General features: G+C 53.7%; 1 protein-coding gene across 3 annotated transcripts in view; it reads left to right on the top strand.

Annotated features, from left to right (window-relative positions):
- The first annotated feature begins 9,524 nt into the window (after window positions 1-9,524).
- Window positions 9,525-26,832, top strand: part of LOC138770395 (gametocyte-specific factor 1-like) — a 51,240-nt gene continuing 33,932 nt past the window's right edge. Inside the window, exons 1-5 of one of the 3 annotated variants that reach the window (XM_069949497.1) lie at window positions 9,525-9,581; window positions 16,260-16,345; window positions 16,684-16,807; window positions 17,019-17,116; window positions 17,311-17,437. In XM_069949497.1, the coding sequence (XP_069805598.1) occupies window positions 16,268-16,345; window positions 16,684-16,807; window positions 17,019-17,116; window positions 17,311-17,437 (427 nt within the window). In that variant the 5' untranslated portion in view covers window positions 9,525-9,581; window positions 16,260-16,267. The other 2 variants (XM_069949496.1, XM_069949495.1) reach the window with 2 other exon arrangements.

The following is a 26,832-nucleotide window of genomic DNA, read 5'->3' as shown; positions in this document are numbered from 1 at the left end:
CCACCGATACTCCCCCTCTCTTTGTACAGATGGTACGCCCTTCTCTGCTCCAGACTGTCACCAGACTCCCCCTCTCTCTGTACAGATGATACGCCCTTCTCCTCTGCTCCAGACTCCCCCTCTCTCTGTACAGATGGTACGCCCTTCTCCTCTGCTCCAGACTCCCCCTCTCTCTGTACAGATGGTACGCCCTTCTCCTCTGCTCCAGACTGTCACCAGACTCCCCCTCTCTTTGTACAGATGGAACGCCCTTCTCCTCTGCTCCAGACTGTCACCAGACTCCCCCTCTCTGTGTACAGATGGTACGCCCTTCTCCTCTGCTCCAGACTGTCACCAGACTCCCCCTCTCTCTGTACAGATGGTACGCCCTTCTCCTCGGCCTCTGCTCCAGACTCCCCCTCTCTCTGTACAGATGGTACGCCCTTCTCCTCTGCTTCAGACTGTCACCAGACTCCCCCTCTCTCTGTACAGATGGTACGCCCTTCTCCTTGGCCTCTGCTCCAGACTGTCACCAGACTCCCCCTCTCTCTGTACAGATGGTACGCCCTTCTCCTCGGCCTCTGCTCCAGACTGTTACCAGACTCCCCCTCTCTCTGTACAGATGGTACGCCCTTCTTCTCTGCTCCAGACTGTCACCAGACTCTCCCTCTCTCTGTACAGATGGTACGCCCTTCTCCTCTGCTCCAGACTGTCACCAGACTCCCCCTCTCTCTGTACAGATGGTACGCCCTTCTCCTCTGCTCCAGACTGTCACCAGACTCCCTCTCTCTCTCTGTACAGATGGTACGCCCTTCTCCTCTGCTCCAGACCGTCACCAGACTCCCCCTCTCTCTGTACAGATGGTACGCCCTTCTCCTCTGCTCCAGACTGTCACCAGACTCCCCCTCTCTCTGTACAGATGGTACGCCCTTCTCCTTGGCCTCTGCTCCAGACTGTCACCAGACTTCCCCTCTCTCTGTACAGATGGTACGCCCTTCTCCTCTGCTTCAGACTGTCACCAGACTCCCCCTCTCTCTGTACAGATGGTACGCCCTTCTCCTCTGCTCCAGACTGTCACCAGACTCCCCCTCTCTCTGTACAGATGGTACGCCCTTCTCCTCTGCTGCAGACTGTCACCAGACTTCCCCTCTCTCTGTACAGATGGTACGCCCTTCTCCTCGGCCTCTGCTCCAGACTGTCACCAGACTCCCCCTCTCTCTGTACAGATGGTACGCCCTTCTCCTCGGCCTCTGCTCCAGACTGTCACCAGACTCCCCCTCTCTCTGTACAGATGGTACGCCCTTCTCCTCTGCTCCAGACTGTCACCAGACTCCCTCTCTCTCTCTGTACAGATGGTACGCCCTTCTCCTCTGCTCCAGACCGTCACTAGACTCCCCCTCTCTCTGTACAGATGGTACGCCCTTCTCCTCGGCCTCTGCTCCAGACTCCCCCTCTCTCTGTACAGATGGTACGCCCTTCTCCTCTGCTTCAGACTGTCACCAGACTCCCCCTCTCTCTGTACAGATGGTACGCCCTTCTCCTTGGCCTCTGCTCCAGACTGTCACCAGACTCCCCCTCTCTCTGTACAGATGGTACGCCCTTCTTCTCTGCTCCAAACTGTCACCAGACTCTTCCTCTCTCTGTACAGATGGTACGCCCTTCTCCTCTGCTCCAGACTGTCACCAGACTTCCCCTCTCTCTGTACAGATGGTACGCCCTTCTCCTCGGCCTCTGCTCCAGACTGTTACCAGACTCCCCCTCTCTCTGTACAGATGGTACGCCCTTCTCCTCTGCTCCAGACTGTCACCAGACTCCCTCTCTCTCTCTGTACAGATGGTACGCCCTTCTCCTCTGCTCCAGACCGTCACCAGACTCCCCCTCTCTCTGTACAGATGGTACGCCCTTCTCCTCTGCTCCAGACTGTCACCAGACTCCCCCTCTCTCTGTACAGATGGTACACCCTTCTCCTCTGCTCCAGACTGTGACCAGACTCCCCCTCCCTCTGTACAGATGGTACGCCCTTCTCCTTGGCCTCTGCTCCAGACTGTCACCAGACTTCCCCTCTCTCTGTACAGATGGTACGCCCTTCTCCTCTGCTTCAGACTGTCACCAGACTTCCCCTCTCTCTGTACAGATGGTACGCCCTTCTCCTCTGCTTCAGACTGTCACCAGACTCCCCCTCTCTCTGTACAGATGGTACGCCCTTCTCCTCTGCTCCAGACTGTCACCAGACTCCCCCTCTCTCTGTACAGATGGTATGCCCTTCTCCTCTGCTGCAGACTGTCACCAGACTTCCCCTCTCTCTGTACAGATGGTACGCCCTTCTCCTCGGCCTCTGCTCCAGACTGTCACCAGACTCCCCCTCTCTCTGTACAGATGGTACGCCCTTCTCCTCTGCTCCAGACTGTCACCAGACTCCCTCTCTCTCTCTGTACAGATGGTACGCCCTTCTCCTCTGCTCCAGACCGTCACTAGACTCCCCCTCTCTCTGTACAGATGGTACGCCCTTCTCCTCTGCTCCAGACTGTCACCAGACTCCCCCTCTCTCTGTACAGATGGTACGCCCTTCTCCTTGGCCTCTGCTCCAGACTGTCACCAGACTTCCCCTCTCTCTGTACAGATGGTACACCCTTCTCCTCTGCTCCAGACTGTCACCAGACTCCCCCTCTCTCTGTACAGATGGTACGCCCTTCTCCTCGGTCTCTGCTCCAGACTCCCCCTCTCTCTGTACAGATGGTACGCCCTTCTCCTCTGCTCCAGACTGTCACCAGACTCCCTCTCTCTGTACAGATGGTACGCCCTTCTCCTCTGCTCCAGACTGTCACCAGACTCCGCCTCTCTCTGTACAGATGGTACGCCCTTCTCCTCTGCTCCAGACTGTCACCAAACTCCCTCTCTCTCTGTACAGATGGTACGTCCTTTTCCTAGGTCTCTGCTCCAGACTGTCACCAGACTCCCTCTCTCTGTACAGATGGTACGCCCTTCTCCTCTGCTCCAGACCGTCACCAGACTCCCCCTCTCTCTGTACAGATGGTACGCCCTTCTCCTCTGCTCCAGACTGTCACCAGACTCCCCCTCTCTCTGTACAGATGGTACGCCCTTCTCTGCTCCAGACTGTCACCAGACTCCGCCTCTCTCTGTACAGATGGTACGCCCTTCTCCTCTGCTCCAGACTGTCACCAGACTCCCCCTCTCTCTGTACAGATGGTACACCCTTCTCCTCTGCTCCAGACTGTCACCAGACTCCCTCTCTCTCTGTACAGATGGTACACCCTTCTCCTCAGCCTCTGCTCCAGACTGTCACCAGACTCCCCCTCTCTCTGTACAGATGGTACACCCTTATCCTCTGCTCCAGACTGTCACCAGACTCCCCTTTTCTCTGTACAGATGGTACGCCCTTCTCCTCTGCTCCAGACTGTCACCAGACTCCCAGTCTCTGTACAGATGGTACGCCCTGCTCTGCTCCAGACTGTCACCAGACTCCCCCTCTCTCTGTACAGATGGTACGCCCTTCTCCTCTGCTCCAGACTGTCACCAGACTCCCAGTCTCTGTACAGATGGTACGCCCTGCTCTGCTCCAGACTGTCACCAGACTCCGCCTCTCTCTGTACAGATGGTACACCCTTCTCCTCAGCCTCTGCTCCAGACTGTCACCAGACTCCCCCTCTCTCTGTACAGATGGTACGCCCTTCTCCTCTGCTCCAGACTGTCACCAGACTCCTCCTCTCTCTGTACAGATGGTACGCCCTTCTCCTCTGCTCCAGACTGTCACTAGACTCCCCCTCTCTCTGTACAGATGGTACGCCCTTCTCCTCTGCTCCAGACTGTCACCAGTATCCCCCTCTCTCTGTACAGATGGTACGCCCTTCTCCTTGGCCTCTGCTCCAGACTGTCACCAGACTCCCCCTCTCTCTGTACAGATGGTACGCCCTTCTTCTCTGCTCCAGACTGTCACCAGACTCTCCCTCTCTCTGTACAGATGGTACGCCCTTCTCCTCTGCTCCAGACTGTCACCAGACTTCCCCTCTCTCTGTACAGATGGTACGCCCTTCTCCTCGGCCTCTGCTCCAGACTGTTACCAGACTCCCCCTCTCTCTGTACAGATGGTACGCCCTTCTCCTCTGCTCCAGACTGTCACCAGACTCCCTCTCTCTCTCTGTACAGATGGTACGCCCTTCTCCTCTGCTCCAGACCGTCACCAGACTCCCCCTCTCTCTGTACAGATGGTACGCCCTTCTCCTCTGCTCCAGACTGTCACCAGACTCCCCCTCTCTCTGTACAGATGGTACACCCTTCTCCTCTGCTCCAGACTGTGACCAGACTCCCCCTCTCTCTGTACAGATGGTACGCCCTTCTCCTTGGCCTCTGCTCCAGACTGTCACCAGACTTCCCCTCTCTCTGTACAGATGGTACGCCCTTCTCCTCTGCTTCAGACTGTCACCAGACTCCCCCTCTCTCTGTACAGATGGTACGCCCTTCTCCTCTGCTCCAGACTGTCACCAGACTCCCCCTCTCTCTGTACAGATGGTACGCCCTTCTCCTCTGCTGCAGACTGTCACCAGACTTCCCCTCTCTCTGTGCAGATGGTACGCCCTTCTCCTCGGCCTCTGCTCCAGACTGTCACCAGACTTCCCCTCTCTCTGTACAGATGGTACACCCTTCTCTGCTCCAGACTGTCACCAGACTCCCCCTCTCTCTGTACAGATGGTACGCCCTTCTCCTCGGCCTCTGCTCCAGACTCCCCCTCTCTCTGTACAGATGGTACGCCCTTCTCCTCTGCTTCAGACTGTCACCAGACTCCCCCTCTCTCTGTACAGATGGTACGCCCTTCTCCTCTGCTCCAGACTGTCACCAGACTCCCCCTCTCTCTGTACAGATGGTACACCCTTCTTCTCTGCTCCAGACTGTCACCAGACTCCCCCTCTCTCTGTACAGATGGTACGCCCTTCTCCTCTGCTCCAGACTGTCACCAGTATCCCCCTCTCTCTGTACAGATGGTACGCCCTTCTCCTCTGCTCCAGACTCCCCCTCTCTCTGTACAGATGGTACGCCCTTCTCCTCTGCTCCAGACTCCCCCTCTTTCTGTACAGATGATACGCCCTTCTCCTCTGCTCCAGACTGTCACCAGACTCCCCCTCTCTCTGTACAGATGGTACGCCCTTCTCCTCTGCTCCAGACTCCCCCTCTTTCTGTACAGATGATACGCCCTTCTCCTCTGCTCCAGACTGTCACCAGACTCCCCCTCTCTCTGTACAGATGGTACGCCCTTCTCCTCTGCTCCAGACTGTCACCAGACTCCCCCTCTCTCTGTACAGATGATACGCCCTTCTCCTCTGCTCCAGACTGTCACCAGACTCCCTCTCTCTCTCTGTACAGATGGTACGCCCTTCTCCTCTGCTCCAGACCGTCACTAGACTCCCCCTCTCTCTGTACAGATGGTACACCCTTCTCCTCTGCTCCAGACTGTCACCAGACTCCCCCTCTCTCTGTACAGATGTTACGCCCTTCTCCTCTGCTCCAGACTGTCACCAGACTCCCCCTCTCTCTGTACAGATGGTACACCCTTCTTCTCTGCTCCAGACTGTCACCAGACTCCCCCTCTCTCTGTACAGATGGTACGCCCTTCTCCTCTGCTCCAGACTGTCACCAGTCTCCCCCTCTCTCTGTACAGATGGTACGCCCTTCTCCTCTGCTCCAGACTCCCCCTCTCTCTGTACAGATGGTACGCCCTTCTCCTCTGCTCCAGACTCCCCCTCTTTCTGTACAGATGATACGCCCTTCTCCTCTGCTCCAGACTGTCACCAGACTCCCCCTCTCTCTGTACAGATGAAACGCCCTTCTCCTCTGCTCCAGACTGTCACCAGACTCCCTCTCTCTCTCTGTACAGATGGTACGCCCTTCTCCTCTGCTCCAGACTGTCACTAGACTCCCCCTCTCTCTGTACAGATGGTACGCCCTTCTCCTCTGCTCCAGACTGTCACCAGACTCCCCCTCTCTCTGTACAGATGGTACGCCCTTCTCCTCTGCTCCAGACAGTCACAAGACTCCCCCTCTCTCTGTACAGATGGTACGCCCTTCTCCTCGGCCTCTGCTCCAGACTGTCACCAGACTCCCCCCCTCTCTCTGTACAGATGGTACGCCCTTCTCCTCTGCTCCAGACTGTCACCAGACTCCCCCTCTCTCTGTACAGATAGTACACCCTTCTTCTCTGCTCCAGACTGTCACCAGACTCCCCCTCTCTCTGTACAGATGGTACGCCCTTCTCCTCTGCTCCAGACTGTCACCAGTATCCCCCTCTCTCTGTACAGATGGTACGCCCTTCTCCTCTGCTCCAGACTCCCCCTCTCTCTGTACAGATGGTACGCCCTTCTCCTCTGCTCCAGACTCCCCCTCTTTCTGTACAGATGGTACGCCCTTCTCCTCTGCTCCAGACTCCCCCTCTTTCTGTACAGATGATACGCCCTTCTCCTCTGCTCCAGACTGTCACCAGACTCCCCCTCTCTCTGTACAGATGATACGCCCTTCTCCTCTGCTCCAGACTCCCCCTCTTTCTGTACAGATGATACGCCCTTCTCCTCTGCTCCAGACTGTCACCAGACTCCCCCTCTCTCTGTACAGATGGTACGCCCTTCTCCTCTGCTCCAGACTCCCCCTCTCTCTGTACAGATGGTACGCCCTTCTCCTCTGCTCCAGACTCCCCCTCTTTCTGTACAGATGGTACGCCCTTCTCCTCTGCTCCAGACTCCCCCTCTTTCTGTACAGATGGTACGCCCTTCTCCTCTGCTCCAGACTGTCACCAGACTCCCCCTCTCTCTGTACAGATGGTACGCCCTTCTCCTCTGCTCCAGACTGTCACCAGACTCCCCCTCTCTCTGTACAGATGGTACGCCCTTCTCCTCTGCTCCAGACAGTCACAAGACTCCCCCTCTCTCTGTACAGATGGTACGCCCTTCTCCTCGGCCTCTGCTCCAGACTGTCACCAGACTCCCCCCCTCTCTCTGTACAGATGGTACGCCCTTCTCCTCGGCCTCTGCTCCAGACTCCCCCTCTCTCTGTACAGATGGTACGCCCTTCTCCTCTGCTCCAGACTCTCACCAGACTCCCCCTCTCTTTACAGATGGTACGCCCTTCTCCTCGGCCTCTGCTCCAGACTGTCACCAGACTCCCCCCCTCTCTCTGTACAGATGGTACGCCCTTCTCCTCGGCCTCTGCTCCAGACTGTCACCAGACTCCCCCCCTCTCTCTGTACAGATGGTACGCCCTTCTCCTCGGCCTCTGCTCCAGACTCCCTCTCTCTCTGTACAGATGGTACGCCCTTCTTCTCTGCTCCAGACTGTCACCAGACTCCCCCTCTCTTTACAGATGGTACGCCCTTCTCCTCGCCCTCTGCTCCAGAAATTACACCTATGGGGAGGAATAACAAACATGAGACCCCAATAATTACTAGAAGGATTGTGCAGCCCCACGTGACCTCAGACCAACCTCTGGCAGCTACTGTCAAGCATCAACACACACCCCTGACCCTGCAGACCATCACATAACAGTGCACCCACACCCCTGACCCTGCAGAACATCTCATATCTATGCACCCACACACCCCTGACCCTGCAGACCATCGCATAACAGTGCACCTACACACCCCTGACTCTGCAGAACATCACACCCACACACCCCTAACCCTGCAGACCATCACATAACAGTGCACCCACACCCCTGACCCTGCAGAACATCTCATATCTATGCACCCACACAGCCCTGACCCTGCAGACCATCGCATAACAGTGCACCCACACACCCCTGACCCTGCAGACCTTCGCATAACAGTGCACCCACAGACCCCTGACCCTGCAGGCCATGGCATAACAGTGCACCCACACCCCTGACCCTGCAGACCATCGCATAACAGTGCACCCACACCCCTGACCCTGCAGACCATCGCATAACAGTGTACCCACACCCCTGACCCTGCAGAACATCTCATATCTATGCACCCACAGACCCCTGACCCTGCAGGCCATGGCATAACAGTGCACCCACACACCCCTGACCCTGCAGACCATCGCATAACAGTGTACCCACACACCCCTGACCCTGCAGACCATCGCATAACAATGCACCCACACACCCCTGACCCTGCAGACCATCGCATAACAGTGTACCCACACCCCTGACCCTGCAGAACATCTCATATCTATGCACCCACAGACCCCTGACCCTGCAGGCCATGGCATAACAGTGCACCTACACACCCCTGACTCTGCAGAACATCGCACCCACACACCCCTAACCCTGCAGAACATAACATAACAGTGCCCCTACACACCCCTGACCCTGCAGACCATCGCATTACAGCGCCCCCACACAGCCCTGACCCTGCAGAACATCGCACCCACCCCTGACCCTGTAGACCATTGCATAGCAGCGCACCCACACCCCTGACCCTGCAGACCATCGCATAACAGTGCACCCACACAGCCCTGACCCTGCAGAACATCGCACCCACACACCCCTGACCCTGTAGACCATTGCATAGCAGCGCACCCACACCCCTGACCCTGCAGACCATCGCATAACAGTGCACCCACACAGCCCTGACCCTGCAGAACATCGCATCCACACACCCCTGACCCTGCAGACCATCGCATAACAGTGCACCCACACACCCCTGACCCTGCAGAGCATCGCACCCACACACCCCTGACCCTGCAGAGCATCGCACCCACACAGCCCTGACCCTGCAGAGCATCACACCCACACAGCCCTGACCTTGCAGACCATCACACCCACACAGCCCTGACTCTGCAGACCATCGCACCCACACAGCCCTGACCCTGCAGACCATCGCACCCACACAGCCCTGACCCTGCAGACCATCGCACCCACACAGCCCTGACCCTGCAGACCATCGCACCCACACAGCCCTGACCCTGCAGACCATCGCACCCACACAGCCCTGACCCTGCAGACCATCGCACCCACACAGCCCTGACCCTGCAGACCATCGCACCCACACAGCCCTGACCCTGCAGACCATCGCACCCACACAGCCCTGACCCTGCAGATCATCGCACCCACACAGCCCTGACCCTGCAGATCATCGCACCCACAGCCCTGACCCTGCAGACCATCACACCCACACAGCCCTGACCCTGCAGACCATCACACCCACACAGCCCTGACCCTGCAGACCTTCACACCCACACAGCCCTGACCCTGCAGACCATCACACCCACACACCCCTGACCCTGCAGACCTTCACACCCACACAACCCTGACCCTGCAGACCATCACACCCACACAGCCCTGACCCTGCAGACCATCACACCCACACAGCCCTGACCCTGCAGACCATCACACCCACACAGCCCTGACCCTGCAGACCATCACACCCACACAGCCCTGACCCTGCAGACCACTGCCCTCCATGTGGCTTACCTCCTGCTGATTGTATACACTGCACAAAAAGCCCAGGAGAGCAGCTGCCTCTTAGAAAACATAGCAGAGGAAGATGGCTCCTCCCACACGAGACTGGTCACATGGCATGACGTCATCAAAGGTCCTTCACACCTCCTCCTGGATACTCCATTAAAGTTCTTTCCCCTGTGGGTGCTGCACACACTCCAGTCCTCCGGGCACATAGTACATGGGTCCTATTATTATTGGTGCCACCCTGCCTCGGGGCACAGCACTAACAGATGTACTTATTGCCCAAAGTATACGAGATATGACAGCAGGCCTTCCGGTGCCATCACTGTCCCTAGCGGTCCGTGCGCGGTGGGCGGGGCTTGCGGCAGGGGCGGAGCGTATGCTGCGTGGCTTTAGTATCTTGGGAAAGTGGACGCTGTGTAGAGGTGCAGTGATGGCGGCTCTGGTCACATGTTGGGGTGGTGTAATGGCGGCTCTGGTCACATGTTGGGGTGGTGTAATGGCGGCTCTGGTCACATGTTGGGGTGGTGTAATGGGGGCTCTGGTCACATGTTGGGGTGGTGTAATGGGGGCTCTGGTCACATGTTGGGGTGGTGTAATGGCGACTCTGGTCACATGTTGGGGGGGTGTAATGGTGGCTCTGGTCACATGTTGGGGTGGTGTAATGGCGGCTCTGGTCACATGTTGGGATGTGGTGTAATGGGGGCTCTGGTCACATGTTGGGGGGGTGTAATGGGGGCTCTGGTCACATGTTGGGGGGGTGTAATGGGGGCTCTGGTCACATGTTGGGGGGGTGTAATGGGGGCTCTGGTCACATGTTGGGGTGGTGTAATGGTGGCTCTGGTCACATGTTGGGATGTGGTGTAATGGGGGCTCTGGTCACATGTTGGGGTGGTGTAATGGCGGCTCTGGTCACATGTTGGGGTGGTGTAATGGCGGCTCTGGTCACATGTTGGGGTGGTGTAATGGCGGCTCTGGTCACATGTTGGGGTGGTGTAATGGTGGCTCTGGTCACATGTTGGGGTGGTGTAATGGGGGCTCTGGTCACATGTTGGGGGGTGTAATGGCGGCTCTGGTCACATGTTGGGGTGGTGTAATGGCGGCTCTGGTCACATGTTGGGGTGGTGTAATGGCGGCTCTGGTCACATGTTAGGGTGGTGTAATGCTGGCTCTGGTCACATGTTGGGGTGGTGTAATGGCGGCTCTGGTCACATGTTGGGGTGGTGTAATGGTGGCTCTGGTCACATGTTGGGGTGGGTGGTGTAATGGTGGCTCTGGTCACATGTTTGGGTGGGTGGTGTAATGGTGGCTCTGGTCACATGTTTGGGTGGGTGGTGTAATGGTGGCTCTGGTCACATGTTGGGGTGGGTGGTGTAATGGTGGCTCTGGTCACATGTTGGGGTGGGTGGTGTAATGGTGGCTCTGGTCACATGTTGGGGTGGGTGGTGTAATGGTGGCTCTGGTCACATGTTGGGGTGGGTGGTGTAATGGTGGCTCTGGTCACATGTTGGGGTGGGTGGTGTAATGGTGGCTCTGGTCACATGTTGGGATGTGGTGTAATGGTGGCTCTGGTCACATGTTGGGGTGGGTGGTGTAATGGTGGCTCTGGTCACATGTTGGGGGGGGTGTAATGGTGGCTCTGGTCACATGTTGGGGGGTGTAATGGTGGCTCTGGTCACATGTTGGGATGTGGTGTAATGGTGGCTCTGGTTATGCTGGGATAGGTGTCTCTGAGGGGGTTGTAGTGTAGTTGGGATGTGGTCTGTGGTAATGGCTGCTCTGGTCACATGTTGGGGTGGTGTAATGGTGGCTCTGGTCACATGTTGGGGGGGTGTAATGGTGGCTCTGGTCACATGTTGGGATGCACATGTTGGGATGTGGTGTAATGGTGGCTCTGGTTATGCTGGGATAGGTGTCTCTGAGGGGGTTGTAGTGTAGTTGGGATGTGGTCTGTGGTAATGGCTGCTCTGGTCACATGTTGGGGTGGTGTAATGGCGGCTCTGGTCACATGTTGGGGTGGTGTAATGGCGGCTCTGGTCACATGTTTGGGTGGGTGGTGTAATGGTGGCTCTGGTCACATGTTTGGGTGGGTGGTGTAATGGTGGCTCTGGTCACATGTTGGGGTGGGTGGTGTAATGGTGGCTCTGGTCACATGTTGGGGTGGGTGGTGTAATGGTGGCTCTGGTCACATGTTGGGGTGGGTGGTGTAATGGTGGCTCTGGTCACATGTTGGGGTGGGTGGTGTAATGGTGGCTCTGGTCACATGTTGGGATGTGGTGTAATGGTGGCTCTGGTCACATGTTGGGGTGGGTGGTGTAATGGTGGCTCTGGTCACATGTTGGGGTGGGTGGTGTAATGGTGGCTCTGGTCACATGTTGGGGGGGTGTAATGGTGGCTCTGGTCACATGTTGGGGGGTGTAATGGTGGCTCTGGTCACATGTTGGGATGTGGTGTAATGGTGGCTCTGGTTATGCTGGGATAGGTGTCTCTGAGGGGGTTGTAGTGTAGTTGGGATGTGGTCTGTGGTAATGGCTGCTCTGGTCACATGTTGGGGTGGTGTAATGGTGGCTCTGGTCACATGTTGGGGGGGTGTAATGGTGGCTCTGGTCACATGTTGGGGGGTGTAATGGTGGCTCTGGTCACATGTTGGGATGTGGTGTAATGGTGGCTCTGGTTATGCTGGGATAGGTGTCTCTGAGGGGGTTGTAGTGTAGTTGGGATGTGGTCTGTGGTAATGGCTGCTCTGGTCACATGTTGGGGTGGTGTAATGGCGGCTCTGGTCACATGTTGGGGTGGTGTAATGGCGGCTCTGGTCACATGTTGGGGTGGGTGGTGTAATGGCGGGTCTGGTCACATGTTGGGGTGGGTGGTGTAATGGCGGGTCTGGTCACATGTTGGGGTGGGTGGTGTAATGGCGGCTCTGGTCACATGTTGGGGTGGTGTAATGGTGGCTCTGGTCACATGTTGGGGGGGGTGTAATGGTGGCTCTGGTCACATGTTGGGATGTGGTGTAATGGTGGCTCTGGTCACATGTTGGGATGTGGTGTAATGGTGGCTCTGGTCACATGTTGGGGTGGGTGGTGTAATGGTGGCTCTGGTCACATGTTGGGATGTGGTGTAATGGTGGCTCTGGTTATGCTGGGATAGGTGTCTCGGAGGGGGTTGTAGTGTAGTTGGGATGTGGTCTGTGGTAATGGCGGCTCTGGTCACATGTTGGGGTGGTGTAATGGCGGCTCTGGTCACATGTTGGGGTGGGTGGTGTAATGGCGGCTCTGGTCACATGTTGGGGTGGGTGGTGTAATGGCGGCTCTGGTCACATGTTGGGGTGGGTGGTGTAATGGCGGCTCTGGTAATATGTTGGGGTGGGTGGTGTAATGGCGGCTCTGGTCACATGTTGGGGGGTTTAATGGCGACTCTGGTCACATGTTGGGGTGGTGTAATGGCGGCTCTGGTCACATGTTGGGGTGGTGTAATGGCGGCTCTGGTCACATGTTGGGGTGGTGTAATGGCGGCTCTGGTCACATGTTGGGGTGGTGTAATGGCGGCTCTGGTCACATGTTGGGATGTGGTGTAATGGTGGCTCTGGTTATGCTGGGATAGGTGTCTCGGAGGGGGTTGTAGTGTAGTTGGGATGTGGTCTGTGGTAATGGCGGCTCTGGTCACATGTTGGGGTGGTGTAATGGCGGCTCTGGTCACATGTTGGGGTGGGTGGTGTAATGGCTCTGGTCACATGTTGGGGTGGGTGGTGTAATGGCGGCTCTGGTCACATGTTGGGGTGGGTGGTGTAATGGCGGCTCTGGTCACATGTTGGGGTGGGTGGTGTAATGGCGGCTCTGGTAATATGTTGGGGTGGGTGGTGTAATGGCGGCTCTGGTCACATGTTGGGGGGTTTAATGGCGACTCTGGTCACATGTTGGGGTGGTGTAATGGCGGCTCTGGTCACATGTTGGGGTGGTGTAATGGCGGCTCTGGTCACATGTTGGGGTGGTGTAATGGCGGCTCTGGTCACATGTTGGGGTGGTGTAATGGCGGCTCTGGTCACATGTTGGGGTGGGTGGTGTAATGGCGGGTCTGGTCACATGTTGGGGTGGGTGGTGTAATGGCGGCTCTGGTCACATGTTGGGGTGGTGTAATGGTGGCTCTGGTCACATGTTGGGGGGGGGGTGTAATGGTGGCTCTGGTCACATGTTGGGATGTGGTGTAATGGTGGCTCTGGTCACATGTTGGGATGTGGTGTAATGGTGGCTCTGGTCACATGTTGGGATGTGGTGTAATGGTGGCTCTGGTCACATGTTGGGGTGGGTGGTGTAATGGTGGCTCTGGTCACATGTTGGGGGGTGTAATGGTGGCTCTGGTCACATGTTGGGATGTGGTGTAATGGTGGCTCTGGTTATGCTGGGATAGGTGTCTCGGAGGGGGTTGTAGTGTAGTTGGGATGTGGTCTGTGGTAATGGCGGCTCTGGTCACATGTTGGGGTGGTGTAATGGCGGCTCTGGTCACATGTTGGGGTGGGTGGTGTAATGGCGGCTCTGGTCACATGTTGGGGTGGGTGGTGTAATGGCGGCTCTGGTCACATGTTGGGGTGGGTGGTGTAATGGCGGCTCTGGTCACATGTTGGGGTGGGTGGTGTAATGGCGGCTCTGGTAATATGTTGGGGTGGGTGGTGTAATGGCGGCTCTGGTCACATGTTGGGGTGGTGTAATGGCGACTCTGGTCACATGTTGGGGTGGTGTAATGGCGGCTCTGGTCACATGTTGGGGTGGTGTAATGGCGGCTCTGGTCACATGTTGGGGTGGTGTAATGGCGGCTCTGGTCACATGTTGGGGTGGTGTAATGGCGGCTCTGGTCACATGTTGGGGTGGTGTAATGGCGGCTCTGGTCACATGTTGGGGTGGTGTAATGGCGGCTCTGGTCACATGTTGGGGTGGTGTAATGGCGGCTCTGGTCACATGTTGGGGTGGGTGGTGTAATGGCGGCTCTGGTCACGTGTTGGTGTGGTGTAATGGCGGCTCTGGTCATATGTTGGGATGTGGTCTGTGTGGTAATGGCGGCTCTGGTCATATGTTGGGGTGGTGTAATGGTGGGTCTGGTCACATGTTGGGGTGGGTGGTGTAATGGCGGCTCTGGTCACATGTTGGGGTGGTGTAATGGCGGCTCTGGTCACATGTTGGGGTGGTGTAATGGCGGCTCTGGTCACATGTTGGGGTGGTGTAATGGCGGCTCTGGTCACATGGGGTGGTGTAATGCTGGCTCTGGTCACATGTTGGGGTGGTGTAATGGCGGCTCTGGTCACATGTTGGGGTGGTGTAATGGCGGCTCTGGTCACATGTTGGGATGTGGTCTGTGTGGTAATGGCGGCTCTGGTCACATGTTGGGGGGGGTGTAATGGTGGGTCTGGTAACATGGTGTGGTGTAATTGCGGCTCTGGTCACATGTTGGGGTGGTGTAATGGCGGCTCTGGTCACATGTTGGGGTGGTGTAATGGCGGCTCTGGTCACATGTTGGGGTGGTGTAATGGCGGCTCTGGTCACATGTTCGGATGTGGTCTGTGTGGTAATGGCGGCTCTGGTCACATGTTGGGGGGGGTGTAATGGCGGCTCTGGTCACATGTTGGGGGGGGGTGTAATGGTGGGTCTGGTAACATGTTGGGGTGGTTTAATGGTGGCTCTGGTCACATGTTGGGATGTGGTGTAATGGCGGCTCTGGTCACATGTTGGGATGTGGTGTAATGGTGGCTCTGGTTATGCTGGGATAGGTGTCTCGGAGGGGGTTGTAGTGTAGTTGGGATGTGGTCTGTGGTAATGGCGGCTCTGGTCACATGTTGGGGTGGTGTAATGGTGGCTCTGGTCACATGTTGGGATGGTGTAATGGCGGCTCTGGTCACATGTTGGGGTGGTGTAATGGCGGCTCTGGTCACATGGTGTTGTGTAATTGCGGCTCTGGTCACATGTTGGGGTGGTGTAATGGCGGCTCTGGTCACATGTTGGGATGTGGTCTGTGTGGTAATGGCGGCTCTGGTCACATGTTGGGGTGGTGTAATTGCGGCTCTGGTCACATGTTGGGGTGGTGTAATGGCGGCTCTGGTCACATGTTGGGATGTGGTCTGTGTGGTAATGGCGGCTCTGGTCACATGTTGGGGGGGTGTAATGGTGGGTCTGGTAACATGGTGTGGTGTAATTGCGGCTCTGGTCACATGTTGGGGTGGTGTAATGGCGGCTCTGGTCACATGATGGGGTGGGTGGTGTAATGGCGTCTCTGGTCACATGTTGGGGTGGTGTAATGGCGGCTCTGGTCACATGTTGGGGTGGTGTAATGGCGGCTCTGGTCACATGTTGGGATGTGGTCTGTGTGGTAATGGCGGCTCTGGTCACATGTTGGGGGGGTGTAATGGTGGCTCTGGTCACATGTTGGGGTGGTTTAATGGTGGCTCTGGTCACATGTTGGGATGTGGTGTAATGGCGGCTCTGGTCACATGTTGGGATGTGGTGTAATGGTGGCTCTGGTTATGCTGGGATAGGTGTCTCGGAGGGGGTTGTAGTGTAGTTGGGATGTGGTCTGTGGTAATGGCGGCTCTGGTCACATGTTGGGGTGGTGTAATTGCGGCTCTGGTCACATGTTGGGGTGGTGTAATGGCGGCTCTGGTCACATGTTGGGATGGTGTAATGGCGGCTCTGGTCACATGTTGGGATGGTGTAATGGCGGCTCTGGTCACATGTTGGGATGTGGTCTGTGTGGTAATGGCGGCTCTGGTCACATGTTGCTGTGGTGTAATGGTGGCTCTGGTTATGCTGGGATAGGTGTCTCGGAGGGGGTTGTAGTGTAGTGGTTTGAGCTGTTCTATATTTATTTTTCAGAGTATAATATGGCGTACACCTGTGTGTTCGATACTGATCACGAGGTCCATCGGGCGGGCCTGAATATGCACCTCCTCACTTGTCAGGTAATACTCATCTGCTTATGCCGTCTTTTTCAGGGTACAGCCCAGCCACCCAGCAACTTCCCTCAGCAGACAGCGTTTTCCCCTATATGCGTGTATACTCGATGTGGCTGTGCTCCCATATTCAGACCTCTCTGTTTTCCTTTACACAGTGGGGGTATATTCTCAGGAGGTGACTTCCCACCACATGGTTGGGGGGGGGGGGGGGGGGGGGGAGGTTGTGCTGTAGGAGCTGTCACTGGTGAGGTATTTGCCCCAGCCCCTCGAAGGGAGATCCTAGTTCTCTGAAGGATTTTGGAGTACAACTCTGGATTATATCAGTGCTTCTATATTCTATTTAGAGCAAATGTGTGACAGGAAAACAGGTGGCTCCTCCACCGAGCAAACAGAAGGCAAAATGGCTCCAGCTAAAGAGTGAAGAGGAGGAAAGCCAGAGGTGGCTGGAGCCGGAGGTACAGAAATCTGGTGAGTCTGTGGTGTAAAAGAGCATGGCGGCCAGGGCTCTATGAAGATAACTAGATCATTGTTGCAGTACTATACCTGTTTACAGTTGTACAGCGAGATTGTGTGTAACATGACTGCCATTCCCTTGCCACAACAATGACGTTGTGCTGGTGTTGCTGACGTTTTTGTGTATATCATACAGGTTTCTTTCCCCCCCCCCCCCCCCCTGTAGACCCGTTGGATCCAGATGGACTGCTGCAGTGCCCGTACGATCCCAATCACCACATAAGAGCTTCTCGCTTTCCATATCACCTACTAAAGTGCAGGAAGGTCAGTTTGTATAGAGACAAGGATAATAATCCGAAGGTTTAGCCACCAGTATTTATAGAAATATTCCCATAGACATTGGTGGGGGTCACATAATTATTTTATTAAAGTATTGATTCCAGAATGCTGTACAGAGAAGAGGTTCCCAGTGACTGCTGTTTCCTCCCCGATTATGTCTCCCCATCTCTTGGTTATAGAATCACGCTGAACTGGCAGCAAAGCTGGTCACCTGTCCCTTTAATGCCCGACATATTTTACCAAGAGAAGATCTCAGCGCCCACATCTCCGGATGTGAAGACAGATGCAGCATACATCCTGATAAGGGTAAGAAAAGATCACACCTCTTCTATACAGTACATAGTAATGATGGTGATGAGACTCTCAATTGGGGCCAGGAGGAGCATGTAGGGGGGTGAACAAGTTCCACCCTGGTGTTTTTGAACCCTGTAATCTGGTGGGAATGAGGAGAGGTGGAAGCTCAAGCCCGAGGGATGATGAAAACCATGTGCTCGTTTGATTGGCTGCTGGTGAGAAGTCAGGTCCTGGCATTTGTTGTGGGAATGGATGGCACTATATTGCGGCTGTGAGGTTATTATTAATTTATAGAGTGACCTTAGTTCCAAAGTGCTATACAAGAGATAGGGGGTAACAAACAGGAACAATACAAGATCAAAAACACATTACATCAAGGCAAATGGCTGACTGGTACATGCTCGCGAGGGCTCACAATCTATAAGGTACGGGAAGAGAGACAGGAAGTGCAGCCAGTCAAGTGTGATGCAGAGTTATTGTAGGTTGTAGCCTAGTTTGAAGACATGGGTTTTCAGGTTACTTTTGAGGGACTTGATGGTGGGCGAGAGCCAGATGTGTTGGGGTAGCGAGTTCCAGAGTATGGGGGAGGCTCGGGCAAAGTCTTGGAGGCGGTTGTGCGAGGTACGAACAAGCGGGAGCGCAAAAGGTCCTCACTGGAGGATCGAAGGTTGTGTGAGGGACGGTAGCGGGATATCTGGTCAGAGATGTACAGAGGGGACAGGTTGTGGATGACCGCGTACGTCATGGTCGACAATTAAAAAGTGAATACGTTGGACAATGGGTGAGCCAGTGAAGGGATTGGCAGAGGTGAAGCGAGAGCAAAGGTGGATTAGTCGGGCAGCAGCGTTAAGGATAGACTGGAGGGGAGCAAGGGAGTTAGATGGAGGCCAGAGAGGAGGATGTTACAGTAGTCCAAGCGAGAGATCATGAGAGCATGGACCAGCAGATTTGTGGAGTCAGGGGTGAGAAAAGAGCGGATTCTGGGATTGGTTTTTGAGGTGAAAGCAGCAGGAGGGGGTCAGGGCCTGAATATGAGGTTTACAGGGCAGAGTCAAAGGTGACCCCAAGGCAGGGGACAGAGTGCAGCCATTGATAGTGATTGACCGATTCGACAGCGGGGTGGAGCGAGATGGGGGAAAGATGATTAGTTCTGTTTTGTCAATGTTGAGTTTTAGAAAGCGGGAGGAGAAGGAGAATATAGCCGATAGACACTCTGGAATCCTGGATAGCAAAGAGGTGACATCCGGACCAGAGCGGTAGATCTGCGTAAAGAGAGTGTCATCTGCGTAGAGATGGTACCTGAAGCCATGGGATTCTATGAAATGTCCCAAGCCAGAGGTATAGATAAAGAGGCCCGAGTACAGAGCCTTGGGGAGCACCAACAGTGAGGGGACGAGGAGAGGAGGTGGTGTGGGAGCGAGGAGGTGGTGTTGGAGTGAGAGACACTAAAAGTGCAGTTGGAGCGGTAAGAGGAGATCCAGGAGAGGGATGAGCAAGTGATGCCAAGGGATGAAAGAATTTGTAGGAGGAGAGAATGGTCAACTGTGTCGAAGGCAGAAGATAACAGAGCACAGAGTATTGGGGTGAGGCTTTGCAGTTAGCAGGTCATTGGCCACTTTGGTTAAAAAGGATGTACCACCAGGTACATCCTCTTTAATCTGACACACTGATCGAACGACGCCGTCACGGCTCGCCTAGAATGAATGGAGCCGCGTCATACAGGGGAGGGAATTCCCTCCCACTGGGGGCAGCCTGGCCCACCTCCAGTGTTTGAGCACCGGCTGGTTCCGGTGCATAGAACGGCGCCGTAACTTTGTAATGTGTGTTATGTATGTGAATGGCCGCCTTCCCCTTGTGACATGACGCAGTCTTCGGGAGGCCGGCCAAACCGCTCCAGCCGCCCCTCATGCCGGCCCCCCTCTGCCGCGTCATCAGCTGCACAGTTATGCTCAGCCAATCGCGGCTGAGCAGCTGATGACGCGGCAGAGGGGGGCCAGCATGAGGGACGGCTGGAGCGGTTTGGCCGGCCTACCGAAGACTGCGTCATTGTCACGATGGCGGACGGGGGTCGGCACGAATGCGGTAAGTATAATGCACCACACTTCCGGGTCTAGTGTGGGTGGGGGGAACATGGGGAAGGGGGCCATTCACATACATAACACACATTACAAAGTTGTATAACCTTGTAATGTGTGTTGTTTTGTGAATAAATGTTTACCGCCGCACTACCCCTTTAAGGAAGTTTCTGTGGAGTGGTGGGGCCGGAAAGCCGGATTGCAGGGAGTCAAAAAGTGAGTTGGATGAACGTGGGAGGATAGTTCATGGTAGAAATGTTGTTCCAGAAGTTGTGGGGCAAAGGGGAGAAAGGAGATGGGGCGGTAGCTGGATAAGGAGGTAGGGTCAAGGGATAGCTTTTACAGAGGTTACAAATCAGTGGGTGTTTGCCACCATGGTATCATGGACCTTGGAGGACTGGCGGTGAAATGAGGGGACTGAGGGTGCATTGTGAGGAAAAGGTTACTCTACTAAATGCATTCTTCTCTACTGTATTCACAAAGGGAGAATCCTACTCCAGATTACATGATTAGGGATGATGTAAATTCTGAATGTAATTGTAAAAGACTCCATCCCACCACTAACATTGCTGCCTGTTCCAATGTACCTCCAATGTGTGACCCTGTTCACACTGTAAAAGAGCATCTATAGAAAAGAGGAAGGGGGGCTTCATGAAAAGGTTGGTGGCCCCTATAATTAGAGAACTGTCGGACTTACGTACTCATGTACAGCATATTGTTTTTCGAGTAAAACAGATGGAAAGCCAGCAGTCTGATATCATACGCCACAGCTCCGCCGTGGTGAAATGCCTAGATGCTTATGGTGCCCGCCTCAATGATGCCATCCTGGCCATTGAAGACCAGAACAATCGCAACAGGAGAAGGAACATTCGCTTAAGTGGCATTCCTGAAACGTATGCCCATGACGCTTTGCCGAAGTTAGACGCCTCCAATTTTCTCTTATCTGCTTGGCCCTGAAAGGGCCGACTCAATCCGGGTGAAGCGTATCCACAGAGCCCTACGTACCAAGCCACCCAAGGTGAGCCACTCACTGTTATTTACTGCCTTCTTGCCCACCCGGATGCTGCTGCTATCCTGAAGGCTGCTAGAGAAAAGTCTCCCCTGTCCCTGGAGGCCTTTGATTACCAAATCTTTCAGGACATTTGCCTCGTCCACACCCGGCAAGTGCATATTTGTCAAACCATTACTGGAAGCTCTCCGGTCCAAGAATATTCCCTTTCACTGGCTTTACCCATTTTGGCTGGGGATTATGAAAAATGGCAAGATGCTTACGGTTCGCACTCAAGCGTACCTAGATGTGATTTGGGACAAATTACATGGACATGGAGCCTGTCACCGTTCCCTCATGGCTCTCAGTGCCATCACTGGCCTGCCATCTTTGCCAGACCCTGGGTCATGGTCAGTTAAAGCCAAACCCAAGTCCCCATGTCAGAAGTGATGGATCAACTCCTATGGGATGCTCTGCGGTTAATCTTTACCTGGACCAGTAGGTCTTGTTACTGTATACCCTGATGTCTATACTTACCTATTACTGTGTCTGTTTTCTCATTTTACTCTTTAGTTTATGATAGTTGGCCGGGCCTTCTACGGGTTCCGGTTCCTCACACCTGTCTTTCTACTTTGCTTTTACATGCCCTGTTGTCTACAGTAGTACTAGGCTTATGGTTTTGTCATCTCTCCCTCCACTCTTGGAGACTTACTTTTCTATTGTATGTCTCAGTATTCTTTGGCCCTCTACCACCTGGCCTTCCTGCCCCTTGTAAATAGGTTTGCTGTTTTCCTTCTCTTTCCCGACCTCCCTTTCCCCTTTTGTCTTTTCTCTACCTGTCCCGTCCCTGTCGGGGGTTTAGCAGTGTTCTCTTCTCTTAGGACTATATGTCATGTTCTCTACATCAATGGCTAATCTTAACTGTATATCCTATAATGTGAAAGGTATAAACGTGCCGCAAAAGCGCTAACAAGTTCTTAGGCTTATGAAGGCTCAGCAGGCGTCTATTCTTTTACTTTAGGAAACCCAGCAGATCGACCCTGAAGGCAGATACCTCTTTCTTAAAGGCACTATTGCGCAAGAGAGGTTTTCAACTGGAAGGGACTTTTGCTTTTATTCTATTCCCCGGGACTCGTACCATAGGATTGATTATTTGCTTGTGTCTCAAAGGGTCTGCCAGAAGGTGACATCTGCTGAGGTAGGTAACATTACAATTTATGACCATGCCCCTGTGTCACGCTCTCTGTCCCTTTCCCTACACCACATTGGCCCATGTAGTGGTCGCTGAACCAAACCTAGCTGTGTGACCTTTCAGTTAAGGTTTAGGGTATATTCACACGAACGGGCTCGCACCGAGATTCTCACTGCGAGCCCGGCAGGTCCTGGCAGTTCCCATACACTACATACTTGCTGCGGTCTAAACGACCGCAGCGAGTATGTAATTCTGCCGCCCTTAACCCCTTCTGCTCCCGGCCGGCTCCCCCGCTGTAAGCATACTTTACCTGTCCTCGCTGCACGGGTCCGACGTCCTGCTCTCCCCTCCGGCCAATTAGTGTGTTGCCCAGCTGCAGCCACTGATTGGCCGGACGGGAGAGCAGGACGCCGGACCCGTGCAGCAAGGACAGGTAATGTATGCTTACAGCGGGGGAGCCGGGCGGGAGCAGAAGGGGTTAAGGGCGGCAGAATTACATACTCGCTGCGGTTGTTTAGACCGCAGCAAGTATGTAGTGTATGGGAACTGCCGGGCTCGCAGCGAGAATCTCGCTGCGAGCCCGTTCGTGTGAATATACCCTTAAATAATTTTTTTGAGGAAAACGATTCCCCTGATATTTTCACCCCTATAATGTGGGAAACTCATAGTAGTGATGAGGGTAGAAGTGATTGCCTTAGCTTCGGCTCAGTAGAAAACGAGAACGAAACTGCTGAATTCCCTCTTTATGCAAATCTCTGCTTTGGAATCCCTACATAAAAAGTCCAGAGTAGCTCAAACCCTGAATGATTTAACTGGTTTACGTAGTCAGCTGAAGGACTTGCTAAACGCACAAACTGCCAGAGCCTTCCTATAGCCTTCCTATATGCATGGGGATAAGTGTTCACGTCTTACCTCCTTTCTGATGAGAGAGCCACTCAATCTCATATTGGCGGCATTCGTTCTTCTAACTGCTCTCTCCTCACCCAAACAGAGGACATGGCCTAGGAGTTCCCTGCCTTTTATCACTCCCTTTATAACATATCAACCAAACTGATCACCTGTCACTGATACACTCTTTCCTAAGCTCCCTTGCTCTCCCCACTCCCATAGATCTCCCTTATGGCCCCTATTGCCTCAGAGGAGGTAGAGAAGGTTCTCAACTTGATCCCCTCTGGGAAAGCACCAGGCCCAGATGGGTTTCCCATCCTATATTATAAAAAATTAAAGGATGTTATCATTCTACATTTTTTGGCTCTCTGTAACTCCCTTTTGTCAGGCAATCCACTTCCCAGCCATGCCTTAGAGGCCCATATCACGATTATCCCGAATCCCGAACTGTGTGGCAGCCACACACAGCTATGTCACACGTCAGCTGTGTCGCCCTATGTCTCTCCTCAAAACTGATGTTAATGGTGGGCCAAGATTTTGGCGACCAGACTGATTGCCTTTTTGGCATCGCTCATTGGAGCAGAACAAGCGGACTTTGTCCCCGGACATGACCTCCGGCGGAACGATACAGCGATCGGGACCCCCACAGTCACACTGCGGTTTTCCCGATCGGTAAGTGACAGGGGACTGTCCCTGTCACTTACACTTAAACGCCGCAATCGCATCGTTTAGGGGATCGCGCTGCAGCCTGCCATTAACGGTGAGGGCCCAGCTGCTGATTGCAGCCGGCCCCCACCTGCTATAGAGCGCGCTTCGTAACACAGGATGTACCGGTATGTCCTATGTAGTCTAGGGGTTAAGGACTGGGCCAGTTGTCACTTTTGCGTTTCAATCTGCCATAAAATGAATGACGTAACCCCACAAATACCATTTATGTGGTGAACTTGGCTCAAAAAATGTGATTTCGCTAATTTTGGGGGGCTTCCATGTTTACGTAGTGCAATTTACGGTAAAACTGGCATTTTTTCTTTCTATAGGTCAGTCTAAACACAGCGATATGCATGTTTACTAGGTTTTCTAACGTTAACCATTTTTTATTAGCAGTAAAACTTTTTTTGCAAATAGGCATATTTAAAATGACCCTACTGTAACTCCTATAGCGCATTTTTATTTTTTTTCACCTACAGGGTCGTATGGGGAGTCATTGTTCCTGTCATGATCTCTAGTTTTTATTAACAATTTTTCCTAGATCAAAAGTATTGATCGTTTTTTATAAAAAAAAATTTTATACATGTCATTAAAAAAAGCAATCGTTTTTTTATAGCTTTTTGTTCACGCTGTTCACCGAGTGGAATAGTGTTTTTATTTTAATCGGACGATTACGCACGCTATGGTATATTTATATGTTAATTAATTTTATCAGGAGAGTGAAGACCTGACTGCCCGGAGGAAGGTAAGAGACCTCTGGCAGTCAGGCCATGCGATTGGGACCCCCGCAGACACTCTTTTAAGGGGTTAATGGTGGGCGGTCACAGCGGCCCACCATTGAGGGTGAGGGCCTGGCTGCAGATAGCAGCCGGTCCTCACCCGCTATGGAGCGAGCTCAGCTAGTGAGCCCGCTCCATAGCCCGGGACACCGGCAGGGCGTACATTTATGACATTTAAGGCACAGGCAGTGGGGGTGTAAATGTATGGCCCTGGTCGTTAAGGGGTTAAAGCTAATCCTCTTTTACTAAGGGCCTCTTCCATACCCAGATGGCCCTCTCTTCTTGGCCACTCTTTAATTTTTTTAAAGAGATCTGTAGTCGGGACGGTGCCTTCTCCATCTCATCACCCCTCTCCACCTATTACCTGCCCTCTCCCTGCCCCTGTGGGGCCGTCTATCACGATGCCGCCTCAGAGGTCTATTTAACCCCCTTAAGGACTGGGCCTGAAATGACCTTAAAGCGACTCTGTACCCACAATCTGACCCCCCCCAAACCGCTTGTACCTTCAGATAGCTGCTTTTAATCCAAGATCTGTCCTGGGGTCCCTTCGGCAGGTGATGCAGTTATTGTCCTAAAAAACAACTTTTAAACTTGCAGCCCTGTGCCCTATGGCTGTGGCTTACATTGTGTATGCATTAGGCTGGCACACCCTCTTTGTCCCTCATCCCCGCCCCCTTCATCATTAGGAATGCTCCAGGCAGATTGCCTCCTATTCGTCAGCTGTGTAAGCCCGGCACATGGGCTGGATCGTTAAGGCAGCTGTGCAATGTTCAGACAGGAGAAAATGTTCCAGTGGCATTCCTAATGATGAAGAGGGTGGGGAGGAGGGACAGAGAGGTGGTGCCAGCCTAATGCATACACATAGTAAGCCACGCCCGTAGGGCACGGGGCTGCAAGTTTAAAAGTTGTTTTTTAGGACAATAACTGCATCACCTGCCGAACGGACCCCAGGACAGATCTTGGATTAAAAGCAGCTATCTGAAAGTACAAGTGGTTTGGGGGGGTCAGATTGTGGGTACAGAGTCACTTTAAAGACCGGGCCAATTGTCACTCTTGCGTTTTTCGTTTTCTCCTCCTCGTAACAGGTGTACTTTGTAATGGCATCTTTCAATCTGCCATAAAATGAATGACGAAACCCCCAAAATATCATTTATGGGGTGAGTACGTTATGTACTTCTTTTTTCTTTTTATTCTATAGTTCAGTCTGACTTTAACATTAATACATTGGATTACATTTACTGATCACTGCTATGCCATAGCATAGCAGGGATGATTGTTATCTGTGATCTTCTGATAGAGCCTTCCTGGGGCCTGTGGCGGAAGATCGGACAGCACAGAGGTAGAAGTATACCCCCTGCAGTCAGGCATTGAGGGTGAGTGCCTGGCTGCCGATAGCAGCCGTTCCTCACCCGCTATGGAGCGAGCTTAGCTTGTGAGCCAGGGACTGCGGCAGGGCTTACATTTACGTCCTCCTGCCTTAAGACCCAGGCAGCTGGGGCGTAAATGTACGCCCGTGGTCTTGAAGGGGTTAAAGAAGTCCAGCCAAAAGTATTTTTTAATGTGTTATGGAAAGTTAGACAAATTCCTAATGTACATTAATTATAATGGAACAGGTGGGGGATGGAGGGATGTATGTGGGGTGGTTATGGTGATGGGGATTGCTCTGCTACTACTCCCCCATCATCTGCTCATACTATGAGCAGATGATGGGGGAGTAGTACTGTGTGTGTGTGTGTGTGTGTCCCACACAGTGAGCAGGAAGGGAGGTAGTTAGATGTACGGGCACCTCTCTCCCTCCCTGCTTGGGGCCATCTGTCTCACTCTCTCCCGGTGTGAGCCTGGTCATCGGCAGCACAGGGAGAGAGGGAGATGCCCTGTGTCCCTGTGATACATTACATACAGTTGCATATACAATACAGTTACATAGACTTCTACATATAGTGCTCCCCCTGCTGGACACCCATAGGAATTACACCTGATTCGTGACGTCACAGTTTTTTAGGCAATCTGAACCCTGCTTGATCTACTAAATTAAGGGAAATAGCAGTATATGTGCATTTCCCATAATTAGTGTACATTAGGAATTTGTCTAACTTTCCTTGTGTAATAACATATTAAAGGGAACCAATCACGTAAAAAATGACTATTCAGCTAAGGAAGTGTGCTGATAAATCATTCAGCACACTTCCCGTACATGTCCCTATATCCCCCGTCCCTGCAAAGAAAAACTTATAAACTCCCTTTTAAACATTGGCGTGCTGTATGTTAATCTGCCCTAAGTAGTCATCTGGGTGGTGGGCTGCGGGCAGGTAGTCACGGTCCTCGGGCGGTTCAGCGATGTAATCACGCCCCTCTGGGCGGAAGGGGCACGATTCAAACTCCAGTGAACCTGTGACGTCCTCCAAGGGCGTGCTGTAGCGTCCGGCAGCGCACCGACGTTGTCATTACGCGGCACATGCGCAGTACAGAAAGTCCCATTCTGCTGTAGGCGGCGTGATGAGAATGTCAGCGCGCCGCCGGACGCTACAGCACGCCCCTGGAGGACGTCACAGGTTCACTGGAGTTTGAATCGCGCCCCTCCCGCCCAGAGGGGCGTGATTACATCGCTGAACCGCCCGAGGACCGTGACTACCTGCCCGCAGCCCACCACCCAGATGACTACTTAGGGCAGATTAACATACAGCACGCCAATGTTTAAAAGTGAGTTTATAAGTTTTTCTTTGCAGGGACGGGGGATATAGGGACATGTACGGGAAGTGTGCTGAATGATTTATCAG

The sequence above is a fragment of the Dendropsophus ebraccatus genome, chromosome 13 (assembly GCF_027789765.1).
Source record: "Dendropsophus ebraccatus isolate aDenEbr1 chromosome 13, aDenEbr1.pat, whole genome shotgun sequence".
Lineage (NCBI taxonomy): Eukaryota > Metazoa > Chordata > Amphibia > Anura > Hylidae > Dendropsophus > Dendropsophus ebraccatus.
The sequence above is the reverse complement of the archived record's forward strand: the minus strand, read 5'-3'. Positions and strand labels throughout refer to the sequence as shown.